Raw genomic sequence first — 24437 nt, forward strand, 5'->3', positions numbered from 1 at the left:
CGGTTGCCAACAAGTTGCTAAAAGGGACTACTTCCTTTGGCAGGGACTTTAGACGTCGTCATGACAAACAGGACATTTGGACAGCATTTCTCATGAAAAAGTGGATAAGTATTCACACACAGCGCAGATCATAATCAGTGAGCATGTTTTTAAGTAAAGTGTCGTAACCCTTTGTTAAACACAGCTGATTTTTTACGATATTCCAAAAGTATGGGAAAAATGCATAGGCTTCCGATAGAGGGATCCCGTGCGCTGCTAACTTCTGGTTTGGCCAACAAAAATACGTCATTTCTGAGGTATAAGCTCTTGATTTTTATTATCGTTTCATCTCCTGCTTCTACATTTTGTCAGCAGGATGTCAGCACTAACACGGTGTAAATGATTATTTGTGTCTCTGCTACTTGGTAATTACTTGTGAAATCTGCTTGAATAAGACATAATTATGTAATTTACTTATTTAGTAATGTTTACTGTATTTTGTTCTGATTGTAAAGAATGACTGTAGTTAGAAAATAAGTCACTGTAAAATGTTAAACACTAAAAAATAAAGTTGATCTCTTTATTTAGATGGTTTAAAATGCCATTAAAACTGCTGCAGTAAGTTGCAAGTGTGTACAAAAAACAAAAACAAAAAAAATACAAGAAAACATTAACTTGTGTGTATTTTGAAGTGTATCATGCAAGTTGCACTGTACCCTTAAAACTACTCAGTCTGACTCCAATAAAACATCAACAATATAGCACATACCACATAAGATATAGAACATTTCCAGATAAACCACTGAATGTGATGATGTTTAGGATGTGGCAGCCCATGAAAAGGCTAAAAAAACCATGAAAAGTGAACAGGTGGGGAAGACAACGGGAATGATGAGACACAGGTGTGAAAGGACAACATTTACATGGGCTACACAAATAAAGTGGGCAAAAGAAGTAGCATATCATCAACAGTCTAAAGCGCTTCTTACCAAAAGAATATGAATAAGGCACTGTGAGTTAAATGAGGAATTACACTTTTATCAAGACTCATAATGAACAATGTGAGAGATGCGACAAGTAATTTCAGTTAAAATAACATGCAAACTAATAACTGAATGGTCAATTTTTAGGGTTCATAAAAACAGCTTTCACAATCTGAAATAGAATGGGATTCATTAGAAAAATGAGTGCATGTAAATATCCAGTAGGTGGCAGTAATACACTAAAAAGGTTTCTAGTTTACCGTGTAAATCCAAGAGGATGCGCAGAAGAGAGACACCAGAGCTGAAAGTTTGAAGACCAGTTCAAGTTAATCACGACCGTGTAAGAGTTTGAGTGAAGTTTTTAAGCTGGATGCTGTAAATTTTCAGTGTTGTTGCTGCCACACGTGAGAGATGACATGAACCAGCCTGAGAGGTAACTACATTGTGCTCAAGTTTATTATTGAATAAACATGAAATCTTATAATTTATTAATGTAAGAATTGATGTTAATACTTAACAATATTAATTAATAATGTGCCATAATCTAGATATCTGAATTTAGTCTTTAACTTGATTAGTGTGTACAGCAGCTGCTCTGCCTGAACTAATTAAGCCATCTTGGACTCGCTAATTAACATTAACACTATAAATGACTATAAATTCCTTGTTTGAGGTGTACATAAAGCTTACATGATAGTAATACATGTGTAACTTATTTATTTGCCACGAAAGCAGCTTTGGCGCTCATAGACACTGCGACGCATTTTAACGGTCATCAGTAGCCTATCTTAAATCGTGCAAAGTTTTTTTTAATATATTTTCTTTCTTTTTTTTTTTAAATGTACATTTATAACACTATGGTATTATATTACCTTTACATCAAATTAATAATAATAATAAAAAAAAATAGTTGATGTGCGGTGTGGGTGTTTCTAGAGAGTATGCATAGACGTCACTTTCCCGCCGGAACGCGCTCCCTCAGCTGGACTGAGTGGCAAAAGAACCTGCTGCATGACTGGATTTAACAGAGGAAACTGCGAAAACGCGAGTAAAACAAACGATTACACTAAAGGTTGAGGTCGAAATGTTCCTTATGTCAAAGAAACCTAATCCATGGATATTGACATGCAGCCAGGAATCCTGTTTCCTGACATTTATGTGTGCCTGATTTCGACGCCAGGGAAACACATAAAACAAATATGCCTGTGAATGCTTTATATAACTAGCCAACAATATAGGTAAGTCTAAATAGGAGTGATCACTTATCAATGTTATATCAGCATATTCTCCAGCCCTAAAACTTGTATAGTTTTTGTCAGTGTATATTTAAAAACGCCCATTTATACAGAATATAAGATGGTAAATGTTTAATTGATGAGTTGTCAACAGAGTATGTAACAATACAATGTATATGGTATGATTTTACCCCAAAATCCATCATTTTGACACAAAATGATAACTGTAAAACATGTTTCTCTGTCTGGAGTACGGCTATTTCTGTGAATTGCAGTGACTTATTTGCTTCTTTTCTCTGTAGCTTTCAGCAGCTAAAAATATATAATTTTGTGTCAAAGCTATTTGTACAGTCAGTCGTGTACATTGACACCAAATAAAAACCAACAGAGACAAAACAGCTGTATTTACGTTATTACTTTTTAAGAACTGCTTGCACTTGCTTAACAGAGTAATATTTAAATGCCTTACTTGCATTTTCAGTCTGCGGCCAAAACACTGCACATATTCATCGTGTATCATACACTCGAAGAAATCATTTTCATTGTTGTGTTCTGATGTTTCCAAGCTGGAAAGCAGAAATTGCACTTCATTTGAAATCCGTTTTCACGGCAATCGTGAGAGCAGCCAAGGCAGTTCATAACTAGGGATGGGTACCGAAACCCGGTATTAAATTGGCCCCGGGGCTAAATTATGAAAGACCGGTGTATCGATAAGCTCTGACATTAAGGGTTCGGTACTGGAGAAATTATAAAGAAAATACACAAACATTTATTATTGCTATATAGACATTATCATTATTCTATCTCGCCAGAGTCGCCAGCTGTGTCTGTATGCAATAATATTAGGACAATTGTCTATTATGCATTTTTTTTCGCAATCCAGAGGAGAGTTCGCGCTCAAGCAGAGGAGCTACAGCGCGCGCAGTCGCTCGCATGAAAGCCTTGTTTAATGGTGACGATGGAGGAGAGAACTAAACAACTAAATGTTTGCTTACACTTTAGGCCATTGATATTAAGCTAATTTTATTTTTGATTTCGATTTTGGCTTCCAAGGATCATAAAGAAGATATCTGAGGTAAAACAATTAAAAACTAGCCGCGTTTTGTCTTTCGTTCACGTTCGTTCCTCCCTAAACCCAAACTTAAAGTCAGAATCAGCACAATCGATGATTGTTGTAAAATGCAGTCTTTACTGTCACTAAATTGTGGTAAATGTTTGATAATTATCAACGTTTTAAAACGCTGAAAGCACAATAATCCACGCAAGAGACACTGTTTCTCAGGCTAAATTGAGTGCGCGCGCTCCAAAACGGATCGCAAATAGACAAACAAATTACACGCTAGGCTTCAAGTAGCTGGAATAAAGCAAACCAGTGTCTTGCTATTAAAGTTTTGATGAGTGAGGATTGCAATTGTGGAATTACAAATTTAAGAATCTGTTTAAGATCTGCGGATCCTACATCCTGACCATTTGGCAGGACAAGCTCAAGATACAGCAGTGCCTTTGTCTCTATGATAATGTAAAGGTATAGGTGATACTGCCAGACTGATTGGATTAGCACCTATGCATTTGAATGACACAGTTATGCTGATTAGATCATGGCTGGGAAATGTAGGGTATGAGCTGATTCCTGTACTGCATTTGCATGCTTTGTTTAGATTGTCCACACCTCTACTCTATGTATCCCTCCCCCTTGAATGTATATGAACTACCAAGTCACTGCCTTAGTTAGACTTTGGATGACCACAGCGACACACAGCGTGTTTCTCAATAAAGAGTAACTTCTGCTTCAAGAGATCCCAAAGTCTCCTGGTCTATGCTTCTGAGATTTCCAACAGTTTTGGTGCCGTGACCCGGATAGAGCTTCTCACCTCAAATCAGATTGGAACTTCAAGCACAACAGAGATCTGATCCAAAAGAAGATCCAGGCTGAATTTTCCTGTACACCCAAGGGTTGGTGAGTGATACTCTATCCAAAAGAACCATTAAGACCAGTTGTTATCCTCTGCGCCGTCAGAGAAGAGTTAACAGACAGCTGTAGGGTTTGGTTAACTAAGTTATCCTCTAAAAATGTTCTTTTAGAGATGAAGTTTATCCTCTGTTTAGGCAGGGAAGTTTAGCATCACATGCTAATAATTAGGTATCCTCTGTTCAGGCAGGGAAGAATTAGTGTAAAGTGCTAATAATTTGTGTTGTCCTCTGTTTTATCAGGGAAGGTGGTGTGTTAACAGAATAGCCATCATCTACTTTGCTAGAGAAGAAGGTTCATCCTCTGTTAATTCAGGGAAGGTTATAATTGTTACAGTGTGTTAGCAAGTTGGTTCTACTCTGCTCACCAGAGAAGGTTGAATACATTACGATGTGTATTAACTAGGTTAACCTCTGCTCTGTCAGGGAAGTGTTGAAGTGTATTGTTGTGCCAGAAAGACATTGCAAAATGTTGAGAAAGAACGCTAGACTAATTCCAACAACTGAGAAAGGTGGACTAGCTACCCCTTTATGGACAGATAGTGATTTCAAATCATTGTTAGGAAAGCACATGGACTCAATAGTGACTGAGTCAGTCAGATTGGATTTGACAAAGAAATTTGGGATTCATCCAGAAAAAGTTTGGTCCATTGAAGAATGCAAAAAGGTACTTGGTGCTTGTATTCGGAAGAAAAATATGAAGGGCATTATCTGCTGCCACAGAGAATTTACTCTATCCATTGCACAAGAACAAATCCAACGTATTACTAAGTTAGAAGAGCAGAACAAACAGTTGCACACTCGAATGTCTCGTCTTACTCAGAAGTTGGGCCTTAACAAGGCATCAACCAAATGTGACTCAAAAGACCAACAGTCAGATGAAAGCTATCCTGAGATACAGTCTTTCTGTAGACTAGAGGGCAATAGCAATACTGGATTCATGGATAAAGATGTAAATGCAGTTGAAGTGTGTGGAGCGAGACAAAAGGCTCAGAGTAGGGCAAAAGGGGTTGACACAGTTCCATCTGTAACCCCCATACTGCAGTTACAAGCGGTCAGTACCACTATAGGTCCTGAAGACATAGAAAGAATTGCTGAGAATTTGCCATCAGTGCATAGAAACTTTTCTGAGTTTAGAACAGAGTTGTCCAGAAAAATGAAGCTCTATGATATGTCCCTAGCTGACGTCACCCAGCTAATGTCACAAATCCTGAAAGAGTCAGAATTCAATGATTTTGAAAGTGCTGTAAATAATTCTGAGTTTCAGCATTCCAGCAAAGGTGAATTGAGAGAAGGAGTTCTGAGAGTGTTACAGAACCTTGTTGGACCAAAGGTAGACTGGTCAAAGATCACTAGTTGTGTACAGACGAAGGATGAAACTGTAAGTGAGTACACTGAAAGATTTTGTCAGTTAGCTGCAGCATACAGTGGAATAGCTGACACTCCAGAGAAGGTGTTAGAGGATAATGGACCACTGGTCCGCATGTGGTTTGATGGGCTTTCATCAGAATACAGAAATGCATTGCCTTTCTTAGACCTCACATGGTCCAATGGAACCCTGCAAAACAGCTTGGATAGGTTAGCTATTTGGGAAAGAGACTCAGATGTCAAGACAAGAGTAAAGATTGCAGCAGCATCCTTTAAGGTCAACACAGAGAATCGACAGAAACGTAAACGTCCTAAGAGAGAAGGCAGTTGTCATTACTGTGGTAAACCTGGACATTGGATAAAAGAGTGTAGGAAAAACAAAAAGACATTAAAAGAAATGAACAGCTTTACTCAGCTCCTACTCAGTCTACTTGCTACATTGAAACTGCCCCTCCCCTCTTCTCCAAACTCTTGGAGCAGCAGCTTGCTGACATGCTAACCATTTGGGCTGTGAGTGCTTAATTTCCCCAGTCATTTACAAGAAAGCTGAAAGACTCATTCTGAACAAAAGAAAGTTGACTATTACTTCCACCATTTGGGGACACAGGTTAAGTACACTCACAGCCTTAAATGTTATGCTACAGCACACTCCATTCACTTATCCATCCTCAATGGGTTATGATGTCTACTATGACTGATGTTTCAATGGAAGATGGAGATGTAGCACCTTAAATTTGGAAATTAACTACAGGGAGAGAATAGGACACACAGACCAGTGAGGAGCCCAGGGAAGAACCGAAGTGCAAAAGGCCTCGGGGGTTAACCCTGTGGTGAAGACTTCCTCATAGGTTTCCCCCTCTCTCAGTTTATCCCCACCTTACTGGTCTATAGGTGTCAAATTGATTAAGACTAGGTTAAGAAAAAGAAGAACAAAACCACTATACGATCACTAGAAGTTTATGATGATCAGAGTTAGACAGAAAAACTATACGATCATCAGAGGTCTAACGTACTAAAGTCTATGCATGAATACTGCTGGTCTGCTGTCTCTTTGTTTTCTTGTGTGCAGGTATGTGTATATGCCATGACGTCTCACAAGCAGCACCTGGTGTAAAGCATCACCTCAGATATCCATGAACAACCTTCATGACGGACTCATCAGAGCAACTTGGAGTTGCACGATGACAAATAATCATCTTGGGACAAACATGGAAATGGACTCTCCCGGGAACAGACTCCACAGCTATTCAGGCGCCATGGACTTTTAGGACTTCCACGCTTATGCTACATGGTTTTTCTGTGTCATCATGTAGTTAATACAACATGTTACCACCCTGCGTTGTATATGTGTGTCAACAGTATACTCAAGTTAAAGAACAACACTTATGTAAATGTTGGACACGACACAGAATAAGATGTATGTGCCTGTAACTGTTACAAGTTGCATGACTGGAAGATGGAACTTATGTTAACAAACATATGTTATAGAAGGGATTTAAGAAGGTTTAAATTTGTATTATGTGAGAGTTATTAGAACTCTCAAAGGGGGAACTGTGGAATTACAAATTTAAGAATCTGTTTAAGATCTGCGGATCCTACATCCTGACCATTTGGCAGGACAAGCTCAAGATACAGCAGTGCCTTTGTCTCTATGATAATGTAAAGGTATAGGTGATACTGCCAGACTGATTGGATTAGCACCTATGCATTTGAATGACACAGTTATGCTGATTAGATCATGGCTGGGAAATGTAGGGTATGAGCTGATTCCTGTACTGCATTTGCATGCTTTGTTTAGATTGTCCACACCTCTACTCTATGTATCCCTCCCCCTTGAATGTATATGAACTACCAAGTCACTGCCTTAGTTAGACTTTGGATGACCACAGCGACACACAGCGTGTTTCTCAATAAAGAGTAACTTCTGCTTCAAGAGATCCCAAAGTCTCCTGGTCTATGCTTCTGAGATTTCCAACACAATCAAGGTAAAGACAATTGCGAAGATGTACAGGAGTCGTACAAAAAAGCATCTGTGAGACCACTGTCATTGTCGTCTAGCCATCATAATTTGGCCTTTATCAAACTCACTCAATTCCTTACGCTTGCCCATTTTTCCTACTTCTAACACATCAGCATTGAGGACAAACTGTTTACTTTCTGCCTAATATATGCCACCTGCTAACAGGTGTTATCTCATCTAACATGTAAACGCGCTCTTTGCTGTTGCACTGTAATTATTTCAGCATAATTAAAGTAGTTCAGTATATATTTAGTCCCTTCTTTTTGATTTTTCCAGATCTGGTCCTGTGGGCGTCAGTATCACACAGTGATCACAGTTCACACTTGCAGTGAATAGAAGGACAAACTCCAGGTGTAGCAGCTGAAATCTGTGATGGAGTTTATTAAAGAGGAGATTGAACACATGATTCATCCAGAACCATCCAGAATAAAACATGAAGATATTGAGCAACAAATAGGTTGGTGTCCATTTTTGATTCTTCATTGTTGACTGTTGAGAAACCTTAAGGTATCAAAGCTTCAGTTCAACAGATCTACTGGCTGTAAAATAGTGAGCACTTATATTATAATAATAGAGAAAATGCATTTATGCTAACTTATTTATGACAATCTTACATCTGTTTGATTGTATTAACAAGGGAATGACAAAACTAACCTTTTGGCACATTAAAGATCTGATGCTTACCTGATAGCTGATCTTTTGTTTTCTGCTATTAAATCAGAGTTCAGTTGCATTTTCACATGTATCCTCCTTGAGCTGATTCTCTTATGTTTACTTTAGACCAGATGGAAGTGAAAGAGCAAAAACACAAACTATACGAAGTTGAGAAGGAACATTGCAACTTCAAAACTCAAAAGAAAACGCATCATAAAGTGAGAGATCATGTGTGCTTAGACTGTGGGAAGAGCTTTACAACAGGTTGCACACTGAAACGGCACCAAAGAATTCATACTGGAGAAAAACCTTACAAGTGCTCATATTGTGACAAGAGTTTCGCTCACTCTGGAACTCTGAAAGTACATGAGCGAATTCATACTGGAGAGAAGCCGTACCACTGTACACAGTGTGGGAAGAGTTTCAAATGTAAAACTGATCTCAAGTATCATCTGCGCATTCACTCTGGAGAAAAGCCATATAACTGTGATCAGTGTGGTAAATATTTTAAATTATCATCAACTCTAAAAGAACACCTGAAAACTCACATAAACAAGAGGTCTTATTTTGCATGTTCTTTTTGTGGGGAGTTTTTTACGCGGCAGGATCATTGTAAACGACACCAGAAAAAACACACAGGTGAGAAAGATCATGTGTGTTTGGAGTGTGGGAAGAGCTTTATTAGAGCTGACCATCTCAAAAATCACCAAAGAATTCATACTGGAACAAAATATCACAAGTGCTCATATTGTGACAAGAGTTTCACTCATTCTGGAAACCTGAAATCACATGAGCGAGTTCATACTGCAGAGAAGCCGTATTGTACTCAGTGTGAGAAGAGTTTCAAATATAAAAGAAACCTTCTGAGTCACATGAAGAAATGTCTTAAGAAGTCGTCACAATGAGCAACATTTCATTCTTCATGTCAAATAAACATAGTAAATGGTGTGAGGTGAAAAAATATATAAAAGCTCAATATTATCTAGTTTAACTTGGTGAATTTGAAATGTTTAGAGAAGTATAAAGACTTGTAGTCTGATTAAGGAATTAAAAGAGAAAAAAAATGTACAGTGTCAATAATTATTTGTATATTTCTGGTAATTACTTTGCAAAATCTGCTTGAATAAGACATTCATGTCATTTAGTTATTTACTAATGTTTACTATATTTTGTTCTGACTGTACCAGAGTCAGTGACTGAAGTTAGAAAATAAGACACTGTAAAATGTTAAACAATAAACAAACTGCTAAATAAAATTGCAATTAAGTTTTCTTGATTTACAAATGGATGAAAAAGCCATTAAAACTGCTGCAGTAGGTTGCAAGTTTTTACAAATATAAAGCTTTACAAGACAACATTTTTTAACAACATTCACTGGTGTGTAATTTGATTTGTATCATACGAGATTAATGACAAAACATTTATTATCTAAATCACCATTGGTCCGTTGCATGAAACCAGTTTCATTTGCTAACCAAGCGGCAACCTCCCCCAGTTTCTCTTGAAGCCAATACAGAAGTGACTTAAACTGTAATTCATTTTCTGCTCGGGCGAGGCTCCAAAAGAGAGCAGAATCTCATTGAGTCCCATGTTAAAATGCCCAACTTTACAGTAGAAAAAACATGTTTACAGCCTGCTACAAATTGTGGTTTTGGTCTATAGTTGCTACCCAGTGGTGAGTTTCTCAAAAGCATCATTAGCCAACTATAGTCGCAAATTTGGTTGAATTGTGTTGGTAAATACAATTTTGGGAAACGCACCACAGGTAAGTTTAAAACTAGTTTGAGAAAACTCTTTTTTTTTTTAGCTTAAGAAGGTGGATTAGTTTTTAGCGGCGTTTGATGCCATAGTAAATTACGCTACATGCCATTTATTCTGGGTTAGAGATCACAAACCAAAACCCGACCAATCCGCTGTGAGTAAAGTCACATATATCTGAGGCAATAAAGATTTAGGGGGAGTTTCTCTGTAACTCTCGAAGCAAATTAAAGCAGTTTAAGACAATTAATTGCTTATATTATTTTACTTTATGTATATCATCTTTATTTTGTTGTGCAAGGCAGAAGAAAAATTTGTATTTTTGTTTAAACACAATATTTTGAGTTATCATGAGTGACGTCATCAGCAATGGACCAATCGCAGAAGTCAGACAGTAATGCTCCTCATTACACTGCAAAAAAAAGAAAAAAATACTTTAAGCAAAGCTTTGAGTTAATATCAAGAATTTGAAACCAGAACAAGTGTGTATTTGTTTTCCTGTTAGCTGTTTGGTGTATATTTGGAGTTTTACGAACGCACATGTTCGTTTAATGTTGCTGCCAGCGCTAAATTAGAGCACTGGTATTCCTGTGTTAATAAATTTTAAATATAATTTTCGGTGGATTGAGTCTGTATAAACTTCATTTAGTGTAGTGGACATGTGTAACTTTTATTTTTATGTCAGAATATGTTCATGGCCAAATATAAATAATATTAGTTAAATTCATTAGCACACGTGCTGTATGCTCTCGCACGTGCTGAAATGTGTAACTGTGCCATTTTAGAGCTGTGTTCTTCTCTCTGTAATTCATGTATACAAAATATGTTATATATTGGTTTGTCTGTATTTATGTGAATTGACTATTAGTGTTTTATATTTTATTTTCTTTAATGTATGCTTTGTTTGATCTGTCCACTATATGTTATACGATAACTTTGTAAAAATGTGTAAGTAGCAGAGTCTAATATCTCTCCCTGCTGCTAAGACTTCTCATGCAACATTGATGCACTGTATTTTAACCAGCATTTTGGTCCTGTTTGTCCCAGTCTTATTTTTTCCCCAGGCCCAGTAACCTTGAGTGACCATCCACCTGATCTCAGTGTGAATTACTCCATCCAACACACACACACAGTCACATACTATATAAATGAATTGCAGTTGCTGAGAACAGTACCTAACATGTATTTTCTCATTCATCCTTCAGCTGAAAGAGTGAACCTTAAAGCGTGAGTTGATTTTCAATAAATTCCAGGTATGTTTAACAATATAAGAAAAGAAAATCACTATCTCTAACAAATTGAGATATATTGGCTAATTTAAATGTGATTAAATGTACTGTTGATGTAATTTTATTTTTTATAATTAAATTTGTGTGAATGTGAATTTGGTTAAGTGAGACACATAAATAAATTGACTACTGTGAATGTGATACAACACTTTATTGTATACAATACATCATCTTTATCTGTTTTATTAAAAATTGACTGCATCCTACCAAATTAAAATCCAGATTAAATAGTTTGATAAGAACTGAAGTGAATTTTCAACGGTGACAATCCTGTAGTTTGTTTCAGTCTGTTGACACCAATAAAATGTGCTTAATGTGCCAATTTACAGAAGATCTCAGACATCACCATAATGAATGAGGTGAAAACATGTAACTATTGGCTTTTCAGCAGCTCAGTTAAACATGATGGTCCTGTACTTTTTAAATGCAGATTGAACAGAAACACAGTGATCACCGTTCACACCTGCAGTGAAGCTCCTCCCACAACAATTCAGCAATAAATACTGGGAATATTCACATCATCCTACAGGAGAAGGAAAAACTCCAGGTGTAGCAGCTGAAATCTGTGTGACTGTTAAAGATGGAGTTTATTAAAGAGGAGATTGAAGACATGAGTATTTCAGAACCATCCAGAATAAAACATGAAGATACGGAGGAACAAATAGGTTGGTGTCCATTCTTGATTCTTCATTGTTGACTGCTTTGGTAGATGTTAAATAATAAGCAGTATATGCAGTGTTGACTCCAGGATTTTTTTCTTGGGGTGCTAAGAGGGGCTTAACAGTTCAGAGGGGGTGCCAAATCAATAACAATAATTTTAGGTGCATCAATATGCATTTAAGTTCAATATTCTGCATTTATTGCATTTTTCATTTTACCTAAAAAGTATACATTTACAAGGTCACATTGTTAACTGTGCAGTAACTAATCACCCTATTCATTTCTCTGAGCATCTTTATTATTACTATAGCGTTTTGACTCAATAATGGTTTATCGAAACCTGCAGACTTACAATTGCGTAGACATACTGTACATGCCCATGTATTTATTATGTCTATGGATGGAGAATCCCACCTACGGCTGGAACAGATAATGAGGGCTTTAAAGCCTTTAAAACTAAAGGAAGGAATGTGTTTATGCTTTACAAAATTCTAACAAAATGGAAAAGAGTGCAGTGTGTCTAGACATGTAGGCATCATTTGACATCATTTGACATGCCGTTTTAAAACAGTGTGAAAAAAATGTAAAGCAGACGAGGCATCAAGACATCTGTTTTTAAATTATGTTGTGATAGATGCAAAACAACCTCTTTTTCTTCACCATATCTCAGGGCGAATAATTTCTATTAAGTGCAAGAATTTATACTAAAATCGATATTATTTGACGTCTATAATGTGAGTGAATCTTCACAAATATCAAGTGAATTTGACAATAATCAGCGGCTTAAGCCAGCAAAGTAGATACTCACCAATATGCAGATTACAAGAGGACAATATGTCAGTTATCTTCTGAGTAATTCTGAGATGTGTATGAAGTGTGATTGCTCTTGATGAGGAGCTTAATACGTTCATTATCCGCTAATGTGCACATACATGAACATGGCCTAATTGACTCCTTCCCCATCAACCATTGTTTATACATAAAGGTACATTAAAACATTTATTAAATCTTCTTTTTTGAATGACTTTTTTATTTTCAATGAAAGTAACACTTGATGTGTGTTTTAGACCAGGTGGAAATGAAACAGCAAAGAGAAGAACTGAATGAAGTAGAGGAGGAACATCATAACTTTAAAACTCAAAGAACAAATGCGAAAAAACTGCACACCTGCCCTCAGTGTGGAAAGAGTTTCACAGGAAATGGAGGTCTTGAAAGACACTTAAGAATTCATACTGGAGAAAAACCGTTTACATGCACTCAGTGTGGAAAGAGTTTCACACATAAAGGAGACCTTACGACACACATGAGAGTTCACACCGGAGAAAAACCATTCAAGTGTGATCAATGTGGAAAAAAGTTTATTTCATCATCACATCTAAAAGCTCACCTGAATGTTCATTTAGATGAGAGGCCTTATGTGTGTTCTCTCTGTGGAAAGAGTTTTTCATGGCTGAACAGTTTTAAACAGCACCAGAAAATACATAAAGAAGTCAGAGATTATATGTGCTTTGACTGCGGGAAGAGATTTACAACAGCTGAGCATCTGAGGCAGCACCAAAGAATTCATACTGGAGAAAAACCTTACAAGTGCTCATCTTGTGACAAGAGTTTTACTGTGTCTGGAAACCTGAAAAAACATGAGCGTATTCATACTGGAGAGAAGCCGTACTGCTGTTCTCAGTGTGGGAAGAGTTTCACCCAATCACATCATCTTGTTGCTCATATTAAAAAGCATTGTTCTGTGTCACAGTGAGAAAATGTTTTCTTCAGATCCAACATTTTGAAGTAAATCATGTGAGTTTCAAATAAAGTAAGGTTCCCTTTGTAAAGTGTTTATAAAGGTGTTTGTTAATGACTAATAACTCATTTACAAATGCATTAAAAGTCATTGATGAGGAGTTATATAACTGCATAAATAAAAAGGGTAACGTAATACCTGCCAAATAGTGAGTCATTTTTAACTTGCATGTTATAAATGCTTAATAAATGTATTTATTCACACATATATTACTCTGAACCATGATAATCTGCAATATGGCCATGAGTCCTATTCAGAGGAATGTATACAAACTGATTTCATGTTTATCAAGATGAAATGATCAAACTTTATTGTGAAAAAAAAAACAAAACAAAACAAAACATACAAGCACAAAAATCACTTGATGAGATATTAATAATGAAAAATGTAATTACATTAGTTACCTGTGAACCCTAATAAAGGGTGAACCATTTATTCAGGAGTTATAAACATTAGCAACCTGAGTATGACAATTAAGGGTATGACATTACTTTTAAAAAACTCTTGTTCAGTGGAAATCAACATGGATAATCATTGTCAGAATATTTTAATTGATAATGTTGATGTTCTAAAACAACAGTGTAGCAACAAGGTTATAAGAAATGCTCTTTGTTATTTTCCTGCTGCAAGATTTTTTTGGTCTTCTTTATTTGGTAATATCTCATGGAAACTTTCAAATAAGTTCTGTCTCAATAACAAATTTAGGGAAGTGTCTTACAAAATACGTCATAGAATTTATCCTGCTAAGCATGTTTCAGAAAGATTTAAGCTCAGTATTTCCTATACTTGTGAATTTTGTGGACAAGAAAAAGAAACTATTTTACATATGTTTTTTCACTGTAATTATGCAAGATTATTTTGGAAAGATTTAGAATTCTATATTAATGTAATGTGTCGGTGTTGCAATAGAGATGAAACGTAAACGGATATCCACAACGAAGGGTATTTTAATGAAGAACTACAGAGCAGAAGCATACACACACACAATATAACATTACATTACATTAAGAACGGACAGGGAGTGAAGGGAGTGAGTCCAATATAAAGGGAGTGCTAACGAGGAAGTCCAGGTGATGATGATCGGTGATGATGGGGAGAAGACGAGGGAAGTGAGTGCAGGTGTGGAGAACAGGAGGATTATGGGAATTGGAGTCCTGGAGACAAGGGATCTGTGACATTAGTGGGCGCTCTGGAGACCTCATGCCGGTGCAGGGAGAGGAGTGGACTGGAGTGGAGGTCTCCAGGGCGGGTCCATGAGCCATGGCGGGTTAGGAGCCTTGGGCAGCCATGGCGGGTCAGGAGCTTTGGACTGCCATGGCGGGTCAGGTGCAGCGGGCGGCCATGGCGGAGCCCTACCCACATGTGTGGCCCCCACATGTACCCCACCCATGGGTACTTGGCCCCCCCCCAAAAAATACTTGGGGAGGTTTAGGATGAGTAGGAAGAGTCCAAGATATCTGCAGAGCAGAGTGGCAGCATAGGCAGAAGTGGGCTTGTGGGCGGCGGAGCATGGAGCTGGCTTGGCGGAGGAGCATGGAGCTACTGGCTCGGCGGCTGAGACTGGAGATGCTGGCTCGTCGGCAGCTACTGGAACTGAGGGCTCGGCGGCAGCGGCTGGAGCAGAGGGCTCGGCGGCGGCTGGAGCTGCAGGCTCGGCGGCGTTTAGAGGGGTCCAATCCATCCCCTCATAAACAATTAAAACCCCCACTGGCACTGGAGTGGGCTCAGCGGGGTCTGGAAAGGGCTCCGTGGAGACTGGAGCTGATCTTCTCTTCCTCCTCCGCCTTCTGGACCCAGCGGAGGTGTGTGGGCCCAGCGTGACACAGGAAGGCCATTCACTGGAGGGGTATGAGGAGGAAGACGGAGCTTGACAGATTGGCCAGGCTGCCCGTGTTTCTGGAAGGACTGGACGAGAGGGACATTTAACATCCTGAACCTCTTGGACAAAGAATTTGGAGCCGTTTAAATACAAAATTAAATTTATAGAATCAGTTAAGGAAACATAATTGTCAGGTTCATAAAAGTGGATTGTGTCCTCGTCCACTCCATCCAAAAACAGGGCGATCAAATGAGCATCCGACCAATCTGTCAAATAAGCGAGCTCAACGAACTCCTCCACATACCACATACAAGTCCAACGAGCCGTTCCGCCGCAGATGTTGACGTGAGTGGCTGTGAAGGAGCAGGAGCCTCGGGGATGAGGAAAATTCCCATATTACCCGTTGTGGATGTCCAGCGGTTTAGGTCCGTTCTTCTGTAACGTGTCGGTGTTGCAATAGAGAAGAACCGTAAACGGATATCCACAACAAAGGGTATTTTAATGAAGAACTACAGAGCAGAAACACGCACGCACACGCACACACACGCACGCGCGCGCACGCACGCACGCACGCACGCACACACACACACACACACACACACACACACACACACACACACACACACACACACACACACACACACACACACACAATATAACATTACATTACATTAAGAACGGACAGGGAGTGAAGGGAGTGAGTCCAATATAAAGGGAGTTCTAACGAGGAAGTCCAGGTGATGATGATCGGTGATGATGGGGAGAAGACGAGGGAAGTGAGTGCAGGTGTGGAGAACAGGAGGATTATGGGAATTGGAGTCCTGGAGACAAGGGATCTGTGACAATTAATACTTGAGTGTATGATAGAAATGTGTGTATTTGATGTACTTTTTTATACAGAGAATGACAATTCGAAATGTAAAGAACTACATATTATACATTTGTTTATTTTATTAGGACCATATACATAAGAAGAAGTAGGCTCAATGTAAACCAAAATTTTCACATTTTATAAATGACTTTAAATTATATGTAAATCTTTTGGAACAAACCAAAAACAAAAAAGCACTGAAAACACATAATGCTCTGAAAGCACTAAAATTTATGTAATATTATTATTTTTTTAAATGATTTTTCCCCCTTTCTTTTGTCCTTGGCAGCTAATGTATATATGATAATGTGAATCTTGTTCTTGTGGCACTGAATAAAAAAATCAGCTGTGAGTATAAAGTCACATATATCTGATGGAATAAAGATATGGGGGGTTGCCCCTGTATCTCAGTTTAAGGGGAAAGCATTTCAAAGACAAAATTGACAGTCTTTTGCTGCTAATTATATTTATATTATATGAATTATAATTATGTAAAATGTAGTGTTGGGTGTTTTTGTGTGTGTGTGTGTAATTATTTGTAAACTTTTCGTGTTTCATCTTCGTCGCACTCCAGCACAGTAGGTGGCGGTATGCACCATTTCAGTTGGTTTGCAACCCGCCAATTAAATCCACAGAAGAAGAAGTCGTCAGAAGAGCGGAGAGAGTCAGGTATGTCTCAGCAGTGCTCCTCATTAAACAGCAAAAAAAAACTATGCTATAAGTAAAGCTTTGAGTTAATATCAAGAATTTGAAACCAAAACAAGTATGTATTTGTTTTCCTGTTAGCGGTTTGGTGTATATTCGGAGTTTTATTAACGTAAGTTACATATTCGTTTAATGTTGCCGTCCGCGCGCCAAAATAGAGAACGGGTTTTTCCGTGTTAATAAGTTTTCTAAAATATAATTTTCGGTGGATTGAGTCTGTAGAAACGTCATTTAGTGTAGTGAACATGTGTAAATTTTATTTTTATGTCAGAATGTATGCTTATTGCCAAATCTCTGGTCTATGAATTGCAGTTGCTGAGGACAGTATTTTCTCATTCATCCTTCAGCTAAAAGAGAGTAAACCTGAAGTTATTAAATTAATTATTAAAACTGTGTTAATACATTTATGTGTAAATAAAATGCAGGTATGTTTGACAATATAAGAAAAGAAAATCACTATCTCTAACAAATTTATATATATTGGCTGGCTATAATTTAAATGTAAATGGATATACTGTTGATGTAATTTTATTTTTATAATTTTTTTTTTTTTTTTTTGCATGAATGTGAATTTTTCACAAGTGAGACACAAAAACTAATCGACTATTGTGAATGTGATACAACCCTTTATTGTGTACATTACGTTCTCTTTATCTGTTTGATTAAAATTGACTATCCATCCTACCAAATTAAGATCCAGGTTAAATAGTTTCAAAGGTGATGATCCTGTAGTTTGTTTCAGCCTGTTGACACCATGTATTTAATGTTTTCAAGAAGGACAAACTCCAGGTGTAGCAGCTGAAATCTGTGTGCCTGTTAAAGATGGAGTTTATTAAAGAGGAGGAAGACGTGAGTGATCCAGAACCATCCAGAATAAAAGATGAAGAAACTGAGGAACAAATAGGTTGGTGTCCATTCTTAATTCTTCATTGTTGACTGCTTTGGTAGATGTAAATTAATAAGCAGTATATGCAGTGGTAGCTCCAAATTTTTGGGGGGTGCTAAGGGGGGCTTAACAGTTCACAGTGGTTGCCAAGAATTTTTTTAAAGTGCATCTATAACTTCAATATTCTGCATTTATTGCATTTTTCATTTTACCTTAAAACTACCAGCCTGGTCTCATTGTTAATACGTAGGTATTATTTCATAACTTTCAAAGACACAAAACGTACATTTGTATACGTTTGGATAGGTGCAAAATTGTACAAAATGGACGTATTGGCAGCATTTAAACGTAGCATTATTACATTTTTACAGCAGGAAAAAAAGTATTTACAGATCTTTCCTTAAGATATGTATAATTTTCCTTTTTATCATTTTATAGATAAATGTAATATCCCTAAACCCCACCCCTAACCAAAACAAACATTTTATACAGAAAACCATTTCACTGACAACGTGTGATTTTGTGAGCAAAAGTTAAATACAGATAAACACTGAAATTCAGATAAAGCAAATGTAAAGTGAAATAAACTTCTGTGAGTTTTGTGAAAGTTGTTTTTGAGTTGTAACTTTCTGACCTGTCATTTAGCTGTCAGTTTCATTTCAATATATTACATACATTAAAGATTTTTTTTCATATACATCATTTATTTATAAATTCACAAATGTCTCACGTTCACTTTTATTAAAGAATAATGTTGATTTATGACAAATTGGCATCCATAGTTTCTGTATAATAAATGTTCTAAAACTGTTCTAATTCTGAGGCAGGAGCAGATTGTAAAACAGATTTCAATGGTTTGTCTCACCATGTTAAATGAAATGAAATGGGAAATGTATTGTGGAATGAGACAAGGCTGCTTTTCAGCAACTCGATTACTGTGGTGGTACTGTTATTTCTGTCTTTTTTGGTTTATATTATATAAACAGCCATTGCACATTGATACAGGGCCATATGCAGTTTGTATATAGACATAATCAATGTAAAGGCGCCTCATTGGTCACTTTCTTCTGGACAAAAAGCACAATAAAATTTTACATGTCTCAACTGAAACAGATAGAAAAAGATTAGGTTTAAAGGTGCCCTAGAACTGAAAATTTAATTTACCTTGACATAGTTAAATAATCAGAGTTATGTACATGGAAATGACATACAGGTGCTGGTCATATAATTAGAATATCATCAAAAAGTTCATTTTTTTTATTGTAAATTATTTTTAAAAATGAAACTTTCATATATTCTAGATTCCCATACATGTAAAGTAAAACATTTCAAAAGTTTTTTTTTTTTTAAATTTTGATGATTAGAGCGTACAGCTCATGAAAGTCCAAAATCCAGTATCTCAAAATATTAGAATATTTCCTAAGATCAATCAAAAAATGGATTTTCAAATCATAAAAGTTCAAGTTCTTTAAAGTATGTTCATTTGTGCACTCAATACTTGGTCGGCAGCACATATTACAGCAAATGACTTGCTCCTAGCACAAATTACAGCATCAGTGAAGTGTGGCATGGAAGTGATCAGCCTGTGGCACTGCTGAGGCACTATTGAGCCTTCAGATCATCTGTATATTGTTGGATCGACTGTTTCTCATCTTTCTCTTGAAAATATCCCATCGATTAAGGTCAGGCATGTTGGCTGGCCAATAAAACACAGTAATATCATGGTCAGCAAACCACTTGGAAGTGGTTTTTGCACTGTGGGCAGGTGCTAAAGTCCTGCTGGAAAAGGAAATCAGCATCTCCATAAAGCTTGTCAGCAGATGGAAGCATAAAGTGCTCCAAAATCTCCTGAAAGATGGCTGCATTGACTTTACACTTGATAAAACACAATGGACCAACACCAGCAGACATCACGGCCCCCCCAAATCATTACTGACTTCAGAAACTTCCCACTAGACTTCAAGCAGCTTGGATTCTGTGCCTCTCCAGTCTTCCTTCAGACTCTGGGACCATGATTTCAACATGATATGCAAAATTTACTTTTGTCTGAAAAGAGGACTTTCGACCACTGTTCACTGTCCAGTTCTTTTTCTCCTTAGCCCAGGTAAGATGCTTCTGACGTTGTTTCTGTTTCAGAAGTGGCTTGGTAGTCCTTTTCCTGAAAATGTCTGAGTGTGGTGACTCTTGATGCGCTGACTCCGGCTTCATTTGACTCATTGTGAAGCTCTCCCAAGTGTTTGAATCGCCCTGTTGCTTGTGCACCTTTGCCTACCCAATTTCTTCTTTCTTGTCAACTTTGCATTCAATATGCTTTGATACATCACTCTGTAAACAGTCACCACATTCAGTAATGACCATCTGTGAATTACTCTCTTTGTGGAGGGTGTCAATGATTGTCTCCTGGACCATTGCCAAGTCAGCAGTCTTCCCCATTAGTGTGGTTTCAAAGAACAAGAGATACCCGGAATTTATACTGTAGGGATGGTCATTTAATGAAACTCAAAAGTAAATATTCTAATATTTTGAGATACTGGATTTTGGATTTTCATAAGCTGTACGCTCTAATCAACAAATTAAAAAAAAAAAAAAATAATAAAAACTTTTGAAATGTTTTAATTTACATGTAGGGAATCTAGAATAAATGAAAGTTTCATTTTTAAAATCATTTACAATAAAAAAATGAACTTTTTCACGATATTCTAATTATATGAGCAGCACCTGAACATTGAGTCTCAAACACCATTGTTTCCTCCTTCTAAATCTCATTCGTCCAAAGGACCTCTGAAAAACAGGCAAATCTCAACATAATACTGACTGTGACACAACAGTCTGGATTATTAATATGTACACCCCCAACTTTTTCATATACCAGCCCATGTCAAGGCAGTATTAACGTTGTGGAGCTGCACAGCCAAATCATCAGAAGTTCTGCAGGTATTGTGAAGCAAACAAGCATTGACAATAGCGAAAATGGAAAATGGATCCATAATAACTGTTTATGATCCATGATATTATGATATATTTAGTGATATTTGTAAATTGTCTTTCAAATTGTTTCGTTAGCATGTTGCCATTGTTACTTTCTGTATTCATGAAGACCAGAGCCATGTCGTTTCATTTTTAACCCGAAAACGCTTGCAGTCCATATAATTCATAAACGCATCTTCATTCTTATTGAGTCTCTCCAACAGTGTGTAGCTTTAGCCCCGATAGCCGCGCAGCACGCTTTCAAAATCATTCAGAATCAAATGTTAGCATCCACAAAATACATGCCATACTTACGTGTGTCACAGACACGCCAGGCTCCAGCATCCACCAATCACAGCGCGGGGGGGGGGGCTGCGCCTGGTGCTATGAAAATTTCTGGGGGGAAGGGGTGGATACCTGATGATATCTGATCTCTGTTGCTTTCTTCCATTAAATCAGGGTTCACTTTAACTGATTCTAACTTGATGTGTGTTTTAGACCAGGTGGAAGTGAAACAGCAAAGAGAAGAACTGAGTGAAGTGGAGGAGGAACATCGTAACTTGAAAATTCAAAGAACAAATGCCAAAAAGCTGCACACCTGCAATCAGTGTGGAAAGAGTTTCGCAAGAAAAGCATTCCTTACAACACACATTAGATTTCACACTGGAGAGAAACCGTATACATGCACTCAGTGTGGAAAGAGTTTCACACAAAAAGGAAACCTTAAAATACACGTGAGATTTCACACGGGAGAGAAACCATTTACATGCACTCAGTGTGGAAAAGGTTTCACACAAAAAACAACCCTTACAACACACTTAAAAATTCACACTGGAGAGAAACCGCATACATGCACTCAGTGTGGAAAGAGTTTCATACAAAAAGGACACCTTAAAATACACATGAGATTTCACACGCGAGAGAAACCGTATAAATGCGCTCAGTGTGGAAAACGTTTCACACAAAAAACAACCCTTAAAACACACTTAAAAATTCACACTGGAGAGAAACCGTATACATGCACTCAGTGTGGAAAGAGTTTCAGAAAAAAAGAATACCTTAACAATCACATGAGAGTTCACACTGGAGAGAAACTGTTCACCTGCACTCAGTGTGGAAAGAGTTTCACAAGAAAAGGAAACCTTAAAACACACATAAGATTTCACACTGGAGAAAAACCATTCAAGTGTGATCATTGTGGAAAAAATTTTATTTCATCAACATATCTAAAACGACACCTGATAGTTCATTGTGATGAGAGCATTTTTAAACCACCAGAAAACACATGATGAAGTCAGAGATTATATGTGCTTTGATTGGCTTTACAGCAGCCGAGCATCTGAAACAGCACCAAAGAATTCATACTGGAGAAAAACCTTACAAGTGCTCATACTGGAGAGAAGCCATATTACTGTACTCTGTGTGGAGAGAGTTTCACTCAATCACATCATCTAGTGAAGCATAAAAAGCATTGTTCTGTGTAACAGTGAGCAAATGTTTTCTTCATATCCAAAACTTTAAAGTAAATCATGTGAGATATAAAATGTGGGAATGTGCATGTTGATCCAGATGTTGCATCATCTTAAGTCCTTGCAGGAGTTGGTGACAATAATCAGTTATTTGTCAATATATGAAACAATTCCCTCAATTTGATCTTTTAGATTTAATATGGATTTTTTTTTTTTTTTTTTTTTTTTTTTACTTTTGTTTATGTAACAGATTTATTGAAGTCTACACATTTCTCTGCAACATAAATATTGTCTATAAGTTCTGTATAGTAACAACAAATAAAATGACCATTTCACTGACAACGTGTGATTTTCTGAACAAAAGTTAAATACAGATAAACTGAGATTCAGATATAGCAAATATAAAGTGAAATAATGTTTTTTTGAGTTAACTTTCTGACCTGTCATTTAGCAGTCACTTTCATTTCACTATATCATATACATTAAAGATATTTTTCAAATAATTTATTTATAAATTCACAAATTTCTCACATTCACTTTTATTGTGAAAGAATACTGTTGATTTATGACATGTTGCCATCCATAGTTTCTGTATAATAAATGTTCTAAAACTGTTCTAATTCTGAGGCAGGAACAGATTGTAAAACAGATTTCAATGGTTTGTCTCAGCATGTTAAATGAAATGAAATGGGAAATGTATAGTGGAATGAGACAAGGCTGCTTTTCAGCAACTCTGTTAATGGTGGTACTGTTATTTCTGTCTTTTTTGTTTTATATTATACAAACAGCCATTGTACATTGATACAGGGCAATATGCATTTTGAATATAGACATAATACATATAATGGTGCCTTATTTGTCGTTTTTTTTTTTCTGGACAAAAAGCACAATAAAGTACATGTCTTAACTGAAACAGATAGAAAAAGAATGGGCTTAAAGGTGCCCTAGAATTGAAAATTGAATTTACCTCGACATAGTTAAATAATCAGAGTTCTGTACATGGAAATGACATACATTGAGTCTCAAACACCATTGATTCATCCTTCTAAATTTTATTTGTGCAAAAGACCACTGAAAAACAGATGAATCTCAACATAACACCGATTGTGATGCAACAGTCGGGATCATTAATATGTACTCCCCCAACTTTTGCATATACCAGCCCATGTTCAAGGCAGTATTAACATTGTGGAGCTGCACAGCCGAATCATCAGAAGTACTGCAGGTATTGTGAAGCAAACAAGCATTGACACTAGCGAAAATGGCAGATGGATCCATAATAACTTCATGATCCATGATATCATGATATATTTAGTGATATTTGTAAATTTTCTTTCTAAATGTTTCGTTAGTATGTTGATAATGTACTATTAAATGTGGTTAGAGTTACCATTGTCTCTTACTGTATGCATGGAGACCAGAGCCATGTCGTTATTTCATTTTTAACCCAAAAAAGCTTGTAGTCCGTATAATTCATAAACGCATCTTCATTTTTATTGAGTTTCTCCAACAGTGTGTAGCTTTAGCCGTGCAGCACGCTTTCAAAATCATTCAGAATCAAATGTTAGCATCCACAAAATACATGCCATACTTACGTGTGTCACAGACATGCCAGGCTCCAGCACAGGGGCGGATCTAGAAAATTATTTATAGGGTGGCAAAGGGGTGGCATGAGGTCTATGAGGGGTGGCAACACCAAAGCAAGCACCCATGCAAAGTTTTTGGAGATTTATGGCCTGACATACACAATTGTGTTCACAAACATTGCATTACCAAAATAAATAACAAGATTTCAATATCCATCATGGCACCAAGTAAAGGCACTATATGAAAAACATCAACAGATTTAAAATGAGTCTGACCTTGTATCACTAAAGGAAATGAGCAGTTTTATTAATATTACACAGGTTACTTCGATGGCATAAATAACATGTTTTAGTGCAAGTTAAAGAACAACAAAAACTTGTTTTTTGCAAACAATTTTTGAGTTTCTGTTATTAACAGAGGT

General features: G+C 37.0%; 4 protein-coding genes and 1 pseudogene across 8 annotated transcripts in view; all 5 read left to right on the forward strand.

The window, feature by feature from the left end:
• Nucleotides 1–24437, forward strand: part of LOC125248716 — a 551526-nt pseudogene that overhangs the window by 411588 nt on the left and 115501 nt on the right.
• Nucleotides 1–24437, forward strand: part of LOC125248639 (gastrula zinc finger protein XlCGF52.1-like) — a 221620-nt gene that overhangs the window by 11451 nt on the left and 185732 nt on the right. For 2 of the 3 annotated variants that reach the window (XM_048160704.1, XM_048160705.1), the window contains exon 4: nucleotides 7893–7918. The gene's annotated coding sequence lies outside the window, so the exon portion shown is untranslated. The remainder of the gene's footprint in view (nucleotides 1–7892; nucleotides 7919–24437) is intronic. The other variant, XM_048160706.1, reaches the window with a different exon arrangement.
• On the forward strand, nucleotides 64–9477 carry LOC125248683 (gastrula zinc finger protein XlCGF7.1-like). The gene is made up of 3 exons (XM_048160801.1): nucleotides 64–1395; nucleotides 7830–8010; nucleotides 8334–9477. The coding sequence occupies exons 2-3, from the start codon at nucleotides 7926–7928 to the stop codon at nucleotides 9110–9112; spliced, it is 864 nt and encodes a 287-aa protein (XP_048016758.1). The 5' UTR covers nucleotides 64–1395; nucleotides 7830–7925; the 3' UTR covers nucleotides 9113–9477.
• LOC125248699 (gastrula zinc finger protein XlCGF49.1-like) lies at nucleotides 12746–13804 on the forward strand. The gene has a single exon (XM_048160819.1). The coding sequence runs from the start codon at nucleotides 12969–12971 to the stop codon at nucleotides 13665–13667; it is 699 nt and encodes a 232-aa protein (XP_048016776.1). The 5' UTR covers nucleotides 12746–12968; the 3' UTR covers nucleotides 13668–13804.
• LOC125248681 (gastrula zinc finger protein XlCGF8.2DB-like) lies at nucleotides 16968–22642 on the forward strand. Of its 3 annotated transcripts, none has more exons than XM_048160797.1 (3): nucleotides 16968–17071; nucleotides 17882–18011; nucleotides 21459–22642. In XM_048160797.1, exons 2-3 carry the CDS (start codon nucleotides 17930–17932, stop codon nucleotides 22247–22249), a joined length of 873 nt encoding a protein of 290 aa, XP_048016754.1. In that variant the 5' UTR covers nucleotides 16968–17071; nucleotides 17882–17929; the 3' UTR covers nucleotides 22250–22642. The 3 variants fall into 3 exon arrangements, with proteins under 3 accessions (XP_048016754.1, XP_048016755.1, XP_048016756.1); XM_048160798.1 differs by having other exon boundaries at nucleotides 16981–17071; nucleotides 17885–18011; XM_048160799.1 differs by lacking the exon at nucleotides 16968–17071 and adding an exon at nucleotides 17076–17165.

Source organism: Megalobrama amblycephala, linkage group LG16 (assembly GCF_018812025.1).
Source record: "Megalobrama amblycephala isolate DHTTF-2021 linkage group LG16, ASM1881202v1, whole genome shotgun sequence".
NCBI classification, from domain to species: domain Eukaryota; kingdom Metazoa; phylum Chordata; class Actinopteri; order Cypriniformes; family Xenocyprididae; genus Megalobrama; species Megalobrama amblycephala.

What these genes read in the sequence shown, in the direction of transcription:
- LOC125248699 (XM_048160819.1), top strand. Translation starts at nt 12,969, where the DNA reads ATGTGTGTTTTAGACCAGGTGGAAATGAAACAGCAAAGAGAAGAACTG.
- LOC125248683 (XM_048160801.1), top strand. Translation starts at nt 7,926, where the DNA reads ATGGAGTTTATTAAAGAGGAGATTGAACACATGATTCATCCAGAACCA. An exon ending in AGATATTGAGCAACAAATAG is followed by an intron (nt 8,011 to 8,333) that starts GTTGGTGTCCAT and finishes TGTTTACTTTAG; the next exon opens with ACCAGATGGAAGTGAAAGAG.
- LOC125248681 (XM_048160797.1), top strand. Translation starts at nt 17,930, where the DNA reads ATGGAGTTTATTAAAGAGGAGGAAGACGTGAGTGATCCAGAACCATCC. An exon ending in AGAAACTGAGGAACAAATAG is followed by an intron (nt 18,012 to 21,458) that starts GTTGGTGTCCAT and finishes TGTGTGTTTTAG; the next exon opens with ACCAGGTGGAAGTGAAACAG.